Source organism: Idiotropiscis lumnitzeri, chromosome 20 (assembly GCF_059441095.1).
Source record: "Idiotropiscis lumnitzeri isolate Australia: NSW breed Sydney's pygmy pipehorse chromosome 20, RoL_Ilum_1.0, whole genome shotgun sequence".
NCBI lineage: Eukaryota > Metazoa > Chordata > Actinopteri > Syngnathiformes > Syngnathidae > Idiotropiscis > Idiotropiscis lumnitzeri.
Window position 1 is genome coordinate 6,033,563 of NC_142410.1, and position 18,681 is coordinate 6,052,243.

The window sequence follows — 18,681 nt, forward strand, 5'->3', positions numbered from 1 at the left end:
CTAAATTGATTGATTTTCATTTTGGTAGAAAATCTGTTTGGAGAAAAAGTTTTTTCAGACCTTTGCATTTAAAAGGCTATATTGCAAACCGCATCTCAATCTTGAGCCCACCTCAGACGACGCAGATGAAGATAGTGTGGTCTTTATTGGCGCAATCCTTAAAAGTACCACTTGATTTCCTTTTGTTAAAACTTGTACTATAGTTGTGAATACTAAGTATCCTCGACTCTACCTGAATCTTTACAGATAGGGAAGAGGAAACTAATCGCACATGTGTTGCCATTTTCAGCGCCATCATCCAAACAGTGAATTGTTGGGCATTTCTGCGCTTCGTCGAACTGGGACAGCCTTTGCGTGGCGCAAATGATCCCACCACTCGACAAATACAGCCTGTGAAGGGTGCAGACCCTGAATTGAGACACAGCAACAGAGACAGACAACCATTCACACTCTCAGTGAGTGGGAACTGCACTCACGCTGGCTGCAAGAAATTCAGGCTAGTGAACCATGACACCATCAATGACTTCTCACTCTATTTTAATCTCCATCAGGCGACCTTAATCCTTTATTTTCTATTCTATTTATGCTCATTAAGGATCGTTCAAGTCAGTTTCTTTACTGATTTAGTACACACCCTGTCCATGTTGCTGAAACCCCCCTTTGTCCAACAAGCTTGCTGAACAAGCCTCACTAAAGTCGGTCAGAATAAGATCTATTTGAAAAGTGTGTCAAAGCATACAGGAATAACGCCAGTAATTTGAGCCACGTTTAGCAAAAAGAACATTTCGGACGAAATATGCGGTACGGTGATCGAATGTAAGGACATCATGAGTGGGAGGGCCAAGGGGAAAATGAAGTAATCCAGTATTAAAACACAGTGTCAATTACACAGATGAATCTGAAAGTGACCAGATATGTAGTAATAGATTGTGCAAATGATGCATAGAGTCCTTGAGCACTTTAAAAGTGTAGGAATCGTGATCAAAGACCACTGCAGTTGCTATGCTCGGTTTTGGTTCCACTACAAGGGGTAACAAAAAGTCACGATAGTTTGAAATTCATCCTGCACCGTTTTCGAGGGTCCCTGCCTGACTGCAACGGCAAAACGACGAACATTTTATTTTAAGATATCACTGCACTGCAGAATAGAATACAACTGACTTGAATAGAATATAAACTATTGCACAATCTTAGTTGTGTCATGAAATGTAGCTGCGTGTGAACGCCGCGCAGCAGAAGACGCTGGCAAACAAAACAGGCATTGTAATCGATCACCGATCGTCACCCCGGTTAGCTTCAACAGCAGCCGGACAACCACCGAGACTGGAGGCTAGCTCGGCAAATAAATAATAACACAGGCTTGGAATAACTCTCGGACGTGAAAAGCCAATGGCTGGGACGGAGGATATTTTCCTCCGGGCAAAACATCGGACATTCATTGGGCTCGGTGAAGGTAATCGCGCTACGTTGGCTTTTAGCAGCGGTTATGAAACTTGCAGGCTAACTGTTTAGCTCTCCTGTCATTTGAAGAAGTTGAAGTCGCCGGTTGTGCAAAACAACTCCGTAGCTTGTTTTAGTTGTTTTACCAGTCGATCCGTCTCATTTAGAGCCAAGTTAAGTGGCTATTTTATTTACTATCTTTAATTATTAATAGTACTACTAATCACCACAGTACATGTCATCGATTTTTCGATCGGGAATATTTTATCATTCGATGGTCGCCTTATTTGTGTTCAATCTACTTTCGGTTACTGTGAAACTGAGCTATGAAGCGCAGGGGAAGGGGAACTGAAACTTCCAATGCGTTTTTACATGCATGTTATCCAGATTTTTAAGTTGCTTAACCTAATTGTATGTTAAATCAGATTTCAAGTGCATTCAGGTGAGGTTGGTCAGTGATTGCGCCCATAACGTCACCTGCGTAATGAACATTCATTCATTTGTGAGCACAAAAAAAATGTGTTTTATTGTTATAGTTATGTCAGGAAACCTACATACAATATTAACTTCACTGTTGATGAATTAGTTTTTCGGGTGTAAGCAGACTTTTGTAACTTGGCAATACCAATTATTTAATATTCAGAATATTGAGAGTGATTATATTCTAGGGCCCTGTTATATCATATTTGGATTATGCAAAATACAATACAATTTTATTTATATGGCACATTTCACAACAGCTGGAGCTGTAATAACGCGCAAAACCACTCACCTTTACCTTTCACTCCCTCCGACAGAGCTTTTTGCAATTTTTTTTTTTTTTGCAATTGTTACTCGTGATGCATTTTTGTCTAATCATCCACAAGTCATAACAGGCGTGTTGGGTAAATATTGATTTGAGTAGTCCATGGCAGAATACGTCCACAACAGGCCTCATATTGGAGCTTGAATAATGTTGTGAGATGTGCTCTGCAATGTTTTATGGATGTAAACTTTGGCCTCAGTATACTAAATTATTTTAACGGTTGTCTTACAGAAAAACCAAGCATTTATTTATTCTATTTTTAATCAAATACATTAAATACCAAATAAATATATAAAAAAATTAGGCAATATTTAGCTCCTAAATTGGCTCTTAATTTTCTATATTTTTTTTTTCTCTCTGCAGATAGCGAGCATGAGTGGACGGGACCATTCTACTTCATCCAGGCTGCAGACCCCCAGCTTGGCTTGATGAAGGCATGGCGAGAGGGCGACTGCAGCGGTGAAGGAGATGAATGGGCCGAGGAGGTTGAGCTCACCAAACAAGCGGTGGAAGCCATGAACCAGTTGTGTCCACGGCCGAGGTTTATGGTGCTGTGTGGCGACTTGGTCCATGCCATGCCAGGTAAAAAGAGACATTAATTACGCTTAAAAAAAAAAACAAATAAAATAACTTGATTAACATTTTAAAGGCCAACGGTTTCAAGGCAAACCTAACATCTGAACAATTCTTTTATTCTATGAAATTCCAGCAATGAAAATGTGCCGCCATGTTTTAAGTTGGCCGACTTTTCTCCGCCCTTTCCCATTTTAAATAAAATAAATAAATAAATAATTGACAGCAATTGCCGGTCCTCGTTAGACATCCTGCTGACGGCATTTCATGTCAACGACGCTCAAAGAGTTTAAAAAGAAACTGCAGGAGTAATGCGCATATATATGCGTCAGTCTCTCTGAAACCTCCACTAACAACCCAGGCTAAACTTAAATCCTCCCAAACATACAAAGGCAGTTCTCTTAGTCGAGATCTATCTTTTTCAATGTATTTCTTTGATATTAATAGAATACATTTATATTGAATTATTATTTATTTATATAGTGCGTTTCACAACTGCTGCCACGTTCCTATTTCGACTGCCAGGCTATGGCGACCTGTTTCGGCATCTTTGGGCATTTTAGAAAGAGTTTTTCAGCAAATAGCTGTGGATAGGTGCCACAGAAGAAAACATTTGGTTGATTCTTAAATATCATTCTTTAAAGATATGCTGTCCTTATATGCACACTTCGATCACAAATTCTTGTCATTGTTCCCTCCCTTCGCTTGCATTGTTCTGATGAAATGAACTGTTCTGTGTCGAGGCGACGGAATGGTTCAGTGATGTAAAATATTCCATGCCAAGGAAGGTTGGAGCCTGAGCCTGCTCTGTTTCCCAGCCAGTCTGTAAACAACATCCTCCCTCATGACAGCAGCTGATATTTATCTATGAAAAAGCACAGCCCTCCTGGCTAGTCTCTGCAAGCTTTAGTTTCTATTCTGAAGAAGATTTTGCCGTTTGATCCGGCCAGATTAGCTGCAATTTTCACTTTAGTTACCATTGGGAAGCAAAAAATAAATAAATAAAAATTCTGGTCTATATTATAAAGGTTCCAATAATAAGGCAAGGTCAAATTTGGCTATTTTGAATCTCACTTCGGCTGCACCCAAAAGATATATTATATTAACATGTTTCTGATTTTTGACGTCTGTAGCCGTCAATGGTAATAAATGTGTTGAATTAATCAAAACCTAATGTGAGTTTGAAAGCTCCTCACCACATGGAGACAAGCAAGAAGCTGCCTCAACCATTTTGTTGTACCCTGTTACCGTGAATCTTTCTCTTTCCGCCAGCCAATAACCTAGAAATGGTTTTAAGTAGTTATGAACTGTGTGTTCATCAAACAACAAAATAAAAATTAAAAAAAAAAAGGCTTTAAGCCATCCACCACTGCCGACTACCTTTGCATGCTAATGAGGGAGCTAGCACAAGGCGCCAGTCTGGCCCTGAGCAGCGGACACAGGAAGTGAGTCAGGACGCGAATCCGTCTGTCTCGCTCTCTCGGCGTGTACTCGCGTTACTTTCGTTATTCTGAAAATAAGGCGAGCTCGTCATATTTTCATCTACTGCCCACGTTAACTCATTTGTCAACTGCTCATCGTCCCAAAGCAAACTACTTTAGGTCCCTTAGAATTCTACGAGTCGGTCTAATAGTTCGAGCGCCTCGTTGTTCCCCCTAAAAATATTTGCTTTGCGGTACGAACAAGCTGTCAACCGTCGTCGTCGGCGACGCTTGCCTGTTGGTGACAGGAAATTGGCAACTGTATTTCTCTTCTCGCATATTTCCCTCCATGTAGCTCCTTTGGCTCGATCTGACATCTCCTCTTTGCTTCTTTCCTCAATCTTGAGGAAACAGCTGCTGTTTGCTATCGCATACCTCATTTTGACATCTGTCATTTAATGACACAAACACACCTGCGGGAATATCCCGCTTCTCATCGGTCTTTGCGGCGTATCCGAGGCAGTGAGTTGCGGCATTCGATGGGAAGGAAACGAGGCGGGCAGATTTGTGACCTTTGTTCACGAGGCACAATGTCATCGACCCAATCGAAAGTAGAATGTCACCTCGTGTGATTGAACTGTTAACGCAGATGGGGGGGGGGGTAGTATTGAGCACATGATGGTTTCTGAAATCAGCAATGCAGCAAACTTCAATTAAAATTTGGAGGGAGGGGTCAGTTGCAAGGGATTTCCGAGGCAAAGGTTACGACCTCCGTCCATCCATTCTCGGGCTTGAGGCGGCACGGTAAAATGATTTTGTTTCTAATTGACATGAGATGCATGTTGAGAGAATCTACCCAAGCACGGGGGAGTCGTGCATGTCTAGTTTTTAAAAAGATGCTTTTATCTTTACACAGGGTGGATTAACACTCCTGCTGAGTGCTGCGTTTTTGTCCAAAATGACTTTTGTTCTGCGAACAAGCCCCCAAAACGACACAATTTGTATTCCGTTTCTAACCCCCCAGAGCCTCCTCTTTTTTTTTTTTTTTATTTATTTTTTTTAAACGGAAGTTGCACTGCAGCAATATACTGTGCACAAACTTGTTTACACAGCGATCATCAGAGCTGGCGAAATGAGCCCAAATAGCTCTGGAGTTCTCTTACGGAGATGCATCAACAACATCAGCCTTTTAAATGGGCTCTTGATAAAAAAAAAAAAAAATTGTAAGCTAATTTGCTGGCCAGTTGTCTTCATCTTTGTGACATGTACATCGAACCGTGCTGTGCCTATGTCGTTAGGAATGATTTCCCAAACCTTAAGGGTAAAAAGCTATTATAAAATCCACTCTTTTATTTTTTTTTCTTCATATTTTCAACTTTAGCGGTGAGTGGTAGGACGTCATATTTGAGAAGTTTGAGATGTCGAGCTGATTAAATTAGAGTTACACGCTGGACATAACGACCTCCTAATGAGCACGACAAAGGATACAAGCAGCGTCTCTGGGGATGTGGACGGTATTTTCCTCATGGTACAGGGAGAGAAGCGTCGCAGTCTCTTGTCACGGGCGTGTAAAGCTCACAATATGAAGTACGGATTACCTTGGGTCCGCTCGCTTAAACACAAATTGTCGAGTGAATTCAGTTGAAGGCTTTTTTTTCTCTCCCTCATATTAAAATCCAAAAATATCTGTATGTACAACTTCAGGCAATGACACGGAGCAGAATGAGAGAAGGATGTGTCAACGGAACGTAAATAATGAATGCTAAACATTGTATGTGCGGATTTGAATGGAAAACTGTAGATGAAAAAAGTTGGGTTTTTTTTTTCCAATTTGTTCAGTCAACGGAGGTTTTCTTTTCGACGCGCAACTGCCATCTTCCTCAAGTTCTTTAAAAAAAAAAAGAAAGAAAAAAAAGTCGTCTATTACTCAATAACATAGACGAGATGGATTTCTTTTTTTTATTGGACTATACACCCAGAAGTGATGCCACCTGAAAGTGGTTGGATGATTAAGAGAACTTTTTTTTTAAATTTAGTTTAATTTAATAGTTTATTTATTTAATTTAATTTTAATTTTAATTTTTAAATTTAAAATTTTTCATTTTTAAATTTAATTTTAAATTAAAAATTTTAATATTTTTTCATTTATTTTTTAATTTAATTTAATTTAATTATAATTCTCCCAAAGAAGATGGCAGTTGTGCATTGAAACAAATACAGGTATAAAAAAAATTATGCCATCAAACGGAAGAGCATTTGAATTTTTTTGCCTTCCCCTGTCACTGGCATTGGTAGACAAAATTGTAAAGAACAAATTTTAATGTTTGGACGAATAAGGCAAAATTGGATCATTTCCTGAGACACCCCCATTTGATCTTTGGTTTGCTTTAACAGAAGTGAATGCGCAACTTTTGTCTTCGACTCTGCAAAGGGAACTCCTTCTGACCGCTTGTATTTGCGTATTTGATTTTATCCCCCCCCCCGTCTTCAAAGTACCATGGGTGAAGACGAGAATGTTGATCGACTCGTAGATCAAAAGCTTCAACCTACAGGCTTAGATCCCTCTTCATCCTTACAGTCCAGTGAAGCCCCTTTTGCATTACTGCTGAGCGCGCACAAAGTTCGAACCACCTCGTTGTCAGTTCTCCCAATCAATTTGACGCCACTTGCAAAAAAAAAAACAAAAAAAACCTCACACTCGGAAAAGCTGAGGGACTCTTAGATGGCCGCGTTAATTCACTGCTGTACTCGAGGCAGACAGCTGGGAGGTGTGAGCAAAACAGACGGCACCGCAGCTTCTTAAAACCTCCATCTGGCGTTTGGATTTTTTTTTACGTGACGTTTATTCACGGAGAACTTTGCTCGAACTGAGCCCGGTGTCACATTTTCACACCTGTTGGATGGGAAGAAAAAAAAAATGGCTTTCCAATGATGACAAGGTGCATTGGAAAAAATATTATTCCCGCTGTGGAGTCAAAACATCAGCGTATTATGCGGACTTTAAGCCAATATGCTGAATTGCGCTACTTAAAATCCAAACGTGTGTAACGACGGTGTTATTATCGAGCGAGACTTGGTTCAGCATTTCAACTTGTGCGATTTGGCCCTATCTTCCATTCCAGCTTCACGAGTGCGACGCCCTCTGCTCCGTAGCAGCGGACAGATGCGATGGTGAAATGATACATCCGCGTAGTCAGGATTGCAAATTGGGCCACATGCCTCGAAATAAACGCAGGAGACCTCGTTCTCCTCCACTGTTGTCGTGGATTTGGAAAAGCAACTGCTCAAAACACAAACAAACCTTATTGTCTGCAAAGAGCGCCGTTGCGGCTCTCCAACTGAAAAGCCTCTTGTGCTTTATTTTTGTCTTTTTTCTTTTTTCTTTTTTTTTTAGATTCAAATTGCTTACGTTGGTCATTATCTATTCGGAATTTCTGCGCTGACATAAATCCAACCGTAACGTAATAGCAGATGTGTACACTCAGTTGCGCAACCAAGCTCTTCAAATTCTTTACCTGATGCACGGAAATGAGATCCAGTCACAAGTGGCCACTTTTGCTGGAATCACATAGCCCCCTTTTCTTTTTTTTCTTTTTTTTCTTTTTTTTTTTTTTTGGCTTTCATCTGCAGGAGCCCCTTTCAGAGAGGATCAGGAGCGAGACCTAAAGACGGCATTGAAGGGGACAGACCCTTCCATCCCACTCGTGTTTGTCAGCGGCAATCATGACCTCGGAAACACGCCAACCGCTGAAACCGTGGAGCAGTACTGCGGCGCTTGGGGAGATGACTACTTCAGCTTTTGGGTAAGCAATTACCGCTCGATTATATGATGCAGTGTGTTTTTTTTGTTTTTTTTTTTTTAACCACTGATGTGTGGATATAAGTCCAATTTATTGAACAGCCATTTTAAAATTGCATAACGGATCACTTTTAACTCATTCACTGCCATTGACGGATGAAGATGTCAAAGATCGATTTATTTATTTATTTATTTTTTTCGGCTGGTTGTGAATGCGTTAATCAATAGTGAGCAAGTGCAAATTTAAATTTGACTGCAAGTGTGAGATGCAGTGGAACCTCAAAAGTTGAATCCCAAGGTCGTAGTTTGGTCAATATTGTCATTAAAAAAAAATATATTAACGATATTTCCTTTTTTTTATTTATTTATTTATTTTTTTAAATACCGCGATATATGTAAAAAGGTTTTAACATGCTTCACCTGTTTCCGTTTTCCGATTTGTAATTTGTGCTATTTTTGTCCCGTTCGGGGGGTTAATGAAGGTTTAATTCCGACTTGCCACTCAGTGGAAATTGTTAATTGTGCTCACGCAGGAACGTCTAATGAGTTGCCCGCACTTTTACCTCTCCGCTGGCTGTCGAGCTATCAAAATGCAGATGAGCCGACGTCATGGACGTGACATTTAAATGTTTATCAGTTTGCTCCTCCATTACGAAGCGGCGGGTTCGAACTAATGGTTTGGATGAGTGGTCGTCAAAGAAATAAAATGCGCAGAAGGAATTTGGTGTTTTGGTTTGTGCTGCGGGACAGACTGTCGAAATGTTTAATCAATTAATTGCTTGTTCGGAACGGAGCTATAATAATTTTTTTTTTTCATTATAGCTCATTTTTATTTCGTTTTGACTTAAATTTTATAGTTTTTTTTTTTTCGGTTTAATTAGCTTTCAGAGCGAGTTTGTTAGTTTTAGTTTTAGCTTTATTTTTTTGCATTTATATTCCTAATAAATAAATTTAAAATGCATCTCAAAAGACGAAAACGAAAGACATTTTAGCGGCAGTTACAGGTTGCTGGAGTTCATTTTATAAACGCCTCATTTTGTTGTTTCTGTTGTCTCAGGTGGGTGGCGTCCTCTTCCTGGTTCTGAACTCCCAGTTGTTCTATGATGCGTCCGCCTGCCCTCAGTTGAAGGAGGCTCAGGAAACGTGGCTGGATGAGCAGCTGAGCAAAGTATCATCTTCCTCTGTAAATTGTGCCCTCCGCCACTTATTCATCGCGACCCCAAAAAACGGACAACGGAATCATCAGAAGTTTGTCTTTGTTCAGGCACCCAAACACATCGTAGTGTTCCAGCACATTCCGCTGTACATAAAGAAGCCCGATGAGGAAGACGACTACTTTAACCTACAGAAGGAAGTCAGACAAAACCTGATGGAGCGATTTAAGAGAGCCGGTAGGACAACTTTTCCTGTATCGGTTCAATTTTATTGGTTGTTTTTTTTTTTTTGTGGAAAGGCAAAGCAGCTGCTTTTAAATTTGATTTTGAGCTCTAGCATCTCACAGTAACATCAGCAAACTTCATTGAAAATGATTTCATCCTTTTGTTCTTTGCCCGCCTAAATGAAAGCGCTAAATCTGATTGTAAACCACCCTGTACTCTAAAATATAATACTTTAAGATGATTTTCGACATCTGAAATCTATTGTCTTGACACTTCTTAGCTTTCTGTCAGCCCTCCTCATTGCCGGCATATCTAAACGGTAGCACACTTAAGATTCCTTTCCCCCAGAGGAATCATACGCCGCTCAAAACCACAGGAGAGGATTATTTCGCATACATAGAACATCCACAATTGATTTAAATAATGGCTTCCTCAAAGTCATTCCTTCTTCAAATTCCATTATCATGGACTTAGAACAGTCTGTAACTGCTCCCGAACACTCAAGGACAGGAAGTCTTGACTGGGCGCACATACACACACTCGCTCGTCACGCTATCGGGGCGATTGGACGCAGCTGATTGACAGGGCTTCTTATACGGACACGCACTTTCTTCCCAATCATTCATCAAGGTGACTGTTGGGAGAGTATTAATGAAATTACCTGTCCATTACGTCTGCATGTATTTAACCATGTTGCCCCGTTTTGGTCTGATGACCCTTCTCGCTTTATAGATTCCTCCTTCACCCAAACAGAAGTTGATGATTAAAAAAACAACACTGGTTTTTCATATGCCAAAACAATGAGCGTGACTTCAGATGCTCTGTCAATCTGTCATCCTGAGAGAAATTTTACATTCATAGTGCATACAATGCATATGCTACAGGACATGCAATCCATACACACAGAACAATCAGTGATAAATATTGATGACATTCACACTACTGCTGACTTTCAAAACTGTGTACAATATATCTTGCTCACGTCTGTCCTTGTCCTGTTGAAGCGCTCACATAAAATAAGATTCAATGTGCTATTTTCAATCAATGTCTAAGATGAGAAATCCGTGTTTCCGTCGCTGTAAGGAAGCCAATGTGGATTGATGGTGGCTGGCTTTTGTCGCCATCTAGCGGTGGAGCTCAAAAGCGCAGACCAAGCGCAGATTTTGAACTGACAAAAAAATATTGGTCGGCTCGTATCTTGGAAAAACGGCACACGTAGCGTATGTCAAGGTTGCACTGTAGTTCTATTTCCCTAAAAGGTTATTTGCCCCCCCCCCCTTCCCCTTGTTTTAACTTAGTCACGCATCATGTCCCTCCCATGTGTCTGTTCTTACCACTGCACCCTGTGATCTGAAGCCTCCAGATGTGCTCTTGTACTCTGATTAGTACTGTCATTGCCGTAAAGGGCAGCATCATTAACCTCACATGCGCACGCACGCACTTTTAGCCGCCCAGGAGGATTCAAGTACATTGCGGAACAATCAAGCACTAAATCGTACATGACTGCATATTCTTTTTTTTTTTTTCTTGGGGTGGCCAAGTAGCGATACCTGATATTGGTATCGGGTTGATACCGGCCTTATTTTTAAGACATTGACATTTTCATCGGCGTCAGAAAAAAAAAATTGGAAGGGGGGGGCAGTTTGTTAGCTGAAATTCTCTGCATTAAATGTACTAGCCGTATCGGTACTCGGTATCGTTGTGTACGTCAAGAGTGAATTAAATGAAAATTCTCCATCCGTCTGTCTTGATTCAATAAAATTCAAATTAGACTTTACAGCGTGAGGTCATGACTGATAGGAAGATCACCCCCCCCCCCCTCCAACAAGTAGGACTAAAATACAGGAAGTAGTTTTTTTGTCTGGTTTTTTTCTTCTAGGCTGTATCAATTCACATGCGAGTATCTATATTTTCTCCCGGCGCCGCAGCTGCACATCGGAAAAAGGCACAACACCAATTAGTCTTCGTCTGGCTCGTCGGAGTGAGCGGTTCCACCGCGGGACTGTCGACTGCATTCCAGCTCATATTAATGATACACTGTTTCCGCGTTATGACCCCCTGTTGTGCTAATAAAGCATCACACGGTCCCTTTTTTTAATTGCACAAGCGCTTACCGTGGGTTGGGATGTGACAGTAATTTGTCGGATATTAAATCTGGCCTCTCATTGTCTCGCGCTTCACTTTGGCGTTTTCTTCGTTAACGTTGAATCGAGCCGTAATCGGACAATTAAGACTTAAGTTTAAAGTTACAGTTGTCGGTATTGTTTGTTGGCATCGTTCCCAAATTGATCTGACGACCCCAAAGGAAGTTCCCCCGCTATCATACCTGTAATCATTGTAAATAAGGCTCCCTTCGGCTTTAGCGTTGCTCCACTCAACTTCTCCGTGCAATGTGTGCAGTTTAGCCAGCATTTTTTGTTGCCGCAAGCAGAAGGAGGAAGACGCGCGCTAAAGTTTACTGTCATATTTGTCGAGTAAGTTTGATCCACTTCTTGATGAATACGGAAACCCCGTGGCTGGGGACCGGTGCGTCTTATTCAAGAGGCAATCGGAGTAGCAGGAATCCCACTAGTGCTCTCAGCCTCGCCTCTCACCATGCTGTAGAGTAGATAGAGGAGTGTAATTAGATTTCGATGCCCCCCCCACCACTGCCCCACCTTTCACTACCTCCTCTGAGAGTTTCGACTCCTCATCTGGAATATTTTCATCATACAAGCTCGCGCAAATTGGTTTTCCATACGGCGCTACGCCGTTGGAGTAAAAACTAAAAAAAACCCAAAAAAAACAAGTCATTGCGATTTCCAATCTTGCTCGTGGCTACAGAGCAGTACATCCATTAGCCAATTAGTCACCAAGATAAGGCGTGTTCTGTTCTGCCGAGTCTCTGTTTCTCTTCCTTTGTCGCTCACTCTCTTCTCACTGGCTCTCGTTATCAGCAAGGCTCTTCCACTTTTCAAAAATGAAGGCACATTTATCACCCAGCAGGGATTTGATAAGAGGCCACAGCGAAGCCTTTAACCCCGTTGTTTTAATGATGAGGTTGAACAAAGCTTTTTTTTTTTTTTTCTGGGCTATAGAGCATCTCAGAGTATCAAGGAATAGAGTATCTGTTGTGTCCTTGTGCGAAAAGCAACAATTGAAATTAGCCATGATAAAGAAATGAGTTTGGGGAGCAATAAATGAAAACCACGTTCAGTTAGTGAAATACATGCCGGGAGTATTTCCGTCCGTGGGGGTGACATCATCGTTTTCAGCGTATTGAGACTGGCGTGTGCATAAACAATAATTTTTTTATTTATTTTTTTTTAAAGATGGAAGAACGGTCACTCTTTTGAGTTTGTCAACTAAAAGAAAATATTTAGGATTGTTGCACACATTGTGCTGTCAACAGTTACATACATAGCTTCAATAACTGCGTCAAAAATAAAAAAAATAAAAACTGATTATAGGGCAGTAAAACCTTTATTAGAAAATTTATTTTTAAGATTATTACTTTAAATTTAAATGCTCGATAAGATAGTCCAAAAGTTTGTCTTTATTTTGTTTTTTTTAATAAAATAAAACTTTTTAAACGTCCCTGTTAAAAACGCATTTCCGATTAAGTGGCAAAACCTGCTCAATGTTAATTATTAGAAACTCGTAATCTAATATTGTTACTTTTTTAACTGAAGTAATCCGTAAAGTTACTTTTTCAAGGGAACTACTTATGTCTTAAGGCCCCCAAAATTAATTTTCTTTAAAAAGAATGACTTCATAAATTTAGGAGGATTCACAACCATGATCCAAATGGCCCCAAGCCATGTATGCCATTCAGCCTTTTTTTTTTTTTTTAATTTATTTTTGTGGGAGTGTGTGAAACCGGAGGACATGGAGTCGGAAAAGCCATGCTCGGTGATGACTGATGGGCCGCCGTGATTTATGGGAGGCTGTGTCTGGAAGACGCTCCATCATTTTGCTTCCCTCTGTCATGCAAATGACCCAACACCATTTCAGATTTGTAATCATTTCGCCCCACTTTGACGACAATGGCTCCTCCCGTGCAAGCGTCGCCGTCTCATAGGAGAGGAGGACAGCGTTGAAGGCAAACGTCTGTAATATCTCACAAGGCGGCTTGTTTGCACAATTAGTCAGTCCCATCTTGTAGCTGGCAAATCAGTGACCAGCAGATGAAAGGGAGATGAATTAAAAAGGCCGCGTTGAAGAAAGGGTTGGAGGTATTAAACATAATTATATGCGGGAAGGGGTTTTTTTTTTTTTTTGGATTCCTTTAATCTCTTCTGTCATTTGGTCGCCATTGTCAGAAGCAAGAACGCTTCTGCAGTTGTGTGATACATGGTTGCAATCAGCCCTACACCAAAAAAATAAAAAATCCATTTTAATATTTGAAACGTGCTTTGCTCTCATTTATGTGAATTCTCTCACCCATGTAAGAATTCAATTTGACTTCATGTAACGCCTGCCGTCTCCCTTCGCTTTCTGTATGTTTTCATTACTGTGGCTGCTTACTCTGGACTTTTTTTTTTTTCTCTCTTTGAATGCACAAACAGCTTTCTCCCTCCATCACTCTCGCTCTTACTAGTTAAAGCTAAGGCCAGCCCCCACGTGGGAGTGTTTATCATGAAAGAAAAAGCACAAAAGAAGCGGGACTGTTTTGTGGCTTCCAGGTAAATAGGGATTTCCACAGAGACCCAGACAAGACGAGGAATTACCAGCACAGCGTGTGCATGTTTTCATTCGGGTAGCTCCCCCACTCAGCAAGAAAAGTGTTCTTGCCTCGCCCTGTAGCAAGAACCTTACGCCGAGTGTGGTTGAACGGCGTATTTCGCAGCACTTAATTGTTTTTTTTTGTTTTTGTTTTTTTTCCCCATGCTATCGTCAGTAAATGAGAGCAATTTTTCTCCTTGATCTTGCTTGGCTGACTAGAGCAGCGACTCGAGCGTTTTAAAGGTTTGAAGTCCCAGAAGGGGCCGCCACCCACACCAACTGCACTGCGAGGCGCTTTGATAACAACGCGTCAAAAGTGGCCGATGCCAGCGGGAGAAGTGAAATGCGTTGTTTTATATTTTGTCTTTGTCAAATCGAGGTTATTTTCCCCTGAAGGGAGCCCGGCTGTCATTAACCTCGAGGCAGCGGTAACCTATAGGAAAGCATCAAAGGCCACCCGCTGTGAGGCTTTCAATCCTGCGGAGAGTTTCCGAGTGCGAATTGCAATGATGAAAGTCTGGAACAATATTATTATTTTGCATGTTTTTTTTTTAATTTGTTTTTTTTTAATGTGCTTGCAACATATTGTGTAGAGCGGTCTTTGCACGTCGTCTATTTTTTATTTTATTTTATTTATTTATTTTTTAACTCCTTTTGCAATCTTGTGGGCTTAAAATTAGCGTAAGGCAACCAAGATAATTAACATCTACATGCGTCAAGAGTGAAGTAACGCAGAGACGGCAGTGATTTATCGAAATAAAATATTGTAATGAATTGTGTTGTGTGTTGTTGGCACACTTGTGTTGTTGCCGAGTTTTCGGAATGCAGCACGAGCGGGCAGACAGGAAGTTCCGTGTGACTGTTGACTAAAAACGGTTGTTACTTCATTGTTGACGTCGGCTGCATCATATCTTTGGAAGACGATACAATATTTTTCAGACTTGAATAATAAATAAACCAGAAGTACTGCAAGTTTTTTTTTTCCATTCTTTTAATCCCCGAAATTTCCACTCGAGGAAACCCCTCAATTCCAGCGTATTTCTGGATTTTAACTGATTTTGCGAGGCCAACAGAATATCGTTTTCTTATGCTATAAAAACACGGAGCTATGACGCAAAAAGGCTAAGACGTATAAATACGTCTTTGGGAGGCGGGGACTTCATTTTTAAAAACGTATGTTTTATGGATTTTAATCTGTGCGGCCCGGTCCAAAGTGGCCCACGCACCGCTGGTTGGGCACCCTAGATCTAGCGCACACCAGAAGAACCCGTTCACGATTTCCAAATATTTTAAAGCGCAGACAATAAATCTGAACTTAGTTTTCACTGTTTTCGCGATTGAGGCTTGATTGTTGGGTAGGTTGTGGCTGATTCAGTATTTGATGGGCCATCGTGTGCGCTCTCAGGGCAAGATTCTTCTAAATTAGGTCACCTTCGTATTCCGGGCTGTTTGATTATGCATGATGATTCAGAGCAATTTCATCGTGCTGATGCGTGTGTCAGCAGTGGTTGCGCAAGAAGATCCCTTGTCTTTATTTTCGGGTAGATCATGCTGTAGAGTGGCAGGTGGTCCTCCGATTTTTTTTTTTATTTAATTCATTCATTCTTGTCCTGAAATCACTTGACACCACTCACTGGAAAAGAATTCTACAGATAAACACAATTTTCAGCCCTCGTTCAAAGTAAAGTTTGTTCCACACGTAATTTCGCATGGCCACAGTGACACGGCGCCGCCGCTGCAGGGCTAGACCAACCTGCGCCGCTCTGATGAGAATGTAGTTTGTAATTGAAAATAAATTGGAAATCCCGACTCCCTAATGCGTGTCCCTGTTTTGTTGGAATATTTAAGTGGAAGCTTGAGAGAGCTTCCATTGTAAATGATTTTTTTCTCCCTTCCCACTTTCTATGGCATGACTCTGTCTTAGTAGATATTAATAATTTCACCAATGGCTTATGAGCTTCACGCAAATATCACTAATCAAAGAAATTAAGCGCGCTGTACTTCTAAGATTTCTCTGCAGCTGCGGAACAAAAGCATACTTTTAAAATCAATAATGAAATAAATTGACATATCTGTGTGCGCCTTTCTCACTCCAGGAGTGAAGGCGGTCTTCTCCGGCCACTATCATCGGAATGCGGGCGGTTGCCACGGCGGCCTCGACATGGTGGTGAGTTCAGCCATCGGCTGCCAGCTAGGCGAGGACGTCCACGGCGTCAGAGTGGTGGTGGTGACGCCCGACCGGGTGGTCCACCGGTACCACAGCCTGGAGCGGATGCGAACGGCAGGGATGGACGAGGACCTCAGGAAGCTTCTGCAGGCTTGATGGTTGAACAGTCTCTTTCTTTTCTTTTTTTAATTCATCAGAACATGAATCTTTAATGCCAACTTATTTTTATTTTATTACAGTGAAACCACTAAAGTTGAACGCTATCCATATGTTTGATTAAAAATATTTTTTTTCTAATAATCATTTTCAGGGGTGTAAATCAGCACTCGATCCTGACTGATTTCATTGAGCAATATTAACTCTTTTAAAATCACCAAAACTGAGATTTTTTTTTTTTTTTTACGGATTTTTTTTTTCTTCAAACGTTAATCTGTTGAAGACCGGTAATATAGTGAGTGATTAAGATGATCAACCAAACCATATAATTTGGTTAAACGTAACATATTGTCGCTGTCCTGTGAAAAACACGTCCAATTTTCCTTTTTTTTGGGGGGGGGGGGGTTAATTTTCACATTAATAGGATGTCTGTAACACAGAAACCCAATTCACGGAAAAATAAAAATTCTGATAATATGAAACATGCACAAGAAGCTCATCAAGTCACGCTAAATATTGATGCTTTATGTCATAGCATGTCATGACAGTTTTTGTTTTACATGAAGTGCAGCTCCAATTAACTTGCAGCATTTGGCGCATTTCTCTTGATGTCTGCAAGGAAGTAAAAACGCAATCATTTTAAAGAGAAAATCTAAATTGGAAGTTGTATGTTCATGTTGACAAATGGGATTGAGCTAAACTCCCAAAGAAATGAAATGATCTATGCAATATCGCCCCCTAGGGGTTATGAGCGGCATTGAGACGATGTCAGAGCAACCTGGTTGGTTGATCTATTGTTGCTTTTTTTTTTTTTTTTTTTGTCCATGATTATGATAACTTGATGCTATTACACACAACAAGCAGGAACAATTTGTTCTACTTCAACATTTTTTTTTGTCTATTGCACAAGTCAACATTAAGGATTTATAACAGTTTATTTGTGTCCCACTGATCTGTACTAATCTTTCACGTCTTGTTCTCCCATTCTGAGCAAATAATCCCCCCAGAGTTAATTTGTTTTCTGCGGTGAGGATTACAAAGCAATTTCTTATATTTAGTGCATGATAATGAAAATGTTTTTCGTATCCTTATCTATCTTGCGACACGTAGCACCACACCTCTCCACTTCCTGCAAAACAACGTCAAGTGCGTTTTGTTGTGAGCTACGTGCCATTGACTAGATTTGAAGTGGAAGCCCAGCTTGTCGCATGCAGTCCACCTCGGTGAAGGTGCTGAAACAAACGCGAGTCCCCAAATGTTTCCGTTCAATTACGCGCGCAATCACCCCGACGTGCTTAGATGACGTTGTCATGGCAACCTTTGAGCAACACATCTGTGCATCTTGAAGAAACTGCCAGAAAGAGTGTCCTTTTGCTTTGTGTGTTTGTGTCCGTCTGCTGTCAGCTTGGTTTCATCGCTGATTTTTTTTTTTTTCCCGTCAACATCACTATCACTGACCTCATTTCACACTGACAGTTTCTGTCTTCTTCCCTTCCGAAAATGTCAGCAGGTGATGGGCGGGTGAAGCGGGGAGGAATGGCTAATAAGCAGCATGTGTGGCAGAATCTCCTTCATTTCCTGCCTGAGAAAGAACCTTGCATGCTTTTTATATTCTTTCCTCATAGCCGAGCACAAGTCACTTGAATAATAGCTTCGCCCGGTGTCATGGTGGCTGCCACACATTTGGGACGTCTAATTGTAATGAATGACCATACAACTCCTGTGATCTGATTGGTGATATTTTTTATAATAAATGTTGATTTATTTTATTTTTCTGAATGTGATTGCTGTTGCACATTGTCATATGTAGATGTCTAATTTCAATTCAGGTTGCCAGAAAGCAAAGCATGGAGAGTCTCTGTCACCGAAATGCAAGGCGTTCCTAAATATCCCCACTCTTTATTCTCGCCCGTTTCCTCATGTTTGTGGCCGGCCGCTTTTCCGTTGACAATCGCACCGTGTTTTTGTGGTCCAATTAATAATCCATTGCAGCGCCTTAACGCTTGTCAACCAATAGTCACCGATTGTAATTGTTTTTACGATGGTATACTTCTATTTATTTTGGACTTATTACTCGGACCGTGTCCACTTCATTTATTGATTTTGTTGCTTCTCTAGACAGATGGAAAAGTTTGGGGAGAGCGGTAGTTTACTAAAAAAAAAAAAAAGAAGGGGCGATTTTTGGTACATTTCACCAGAAGCAACTTGGACTTTGCTTCCCGAGAGCTCGGAGGTGT

The 18,681-nt window shown here is 40.8% G+C and overlaps 1 protein-coding gene across 1 annotated transcript; it reads left to right on the forward strand.

Moving 5' to 3' along the window:
• The first annotated feature begins 1,229 nt into the window (after positions 1–1,229).
• Positions 1,230–16,549, forward strand: cpped1 (calcineurin-like phosphoesterase domain containing 1). The gene is made up of 6 exons (XM_088285106.1): positions 1,230–1,453; positions 2,609–2,827; positions 7,870–8,042; positions 9,096–9,221; positions 9,303–9,429; positions 16,218–16,549. The coding sequence occupies exons 1-6, from the start codon at positions 1,390–1,392 to the stop codon at positions 16,442–16,444; spliced, it is 936 nt and encodes a 311-aa protein (XP_088141232.1). The 5' UTR covers positions 1,230–1,389; the 3' UTR covers positions 16,445–16,549.
• The last annotated feature ends 2,132 nt before the right edge of the window (positions 16,550–18,681 follow it).

What these genes read in the sequence shown, in the direction of transcription:
- cpped1 (XM_088285106.1), top strand. Translation starts at nt 1,390, where the DNA reads ATGGCTGGGACGGAGGATATTTTCCTCCGGGCAAAACATCGGACATTC. An exon ending in CTTGGTCCATGCCATGCCAG is followed by an intron (nt 2,828 to 7,869) that starts GTAAAAAGAGAC and finishes TTTCATCTGCAG; the next exon opens with GAGCCCCTTTCAGAGAGGAT. An exon ending in GGAGCGATTTAAGAGAGCCG is followed by an intron (nt 9,430 to 16,217) that starts GTAGGACAACTT and finishes TTCTCACTCCAG; the next exon opens with GAGTGAAGGCGGTCTTCTCC.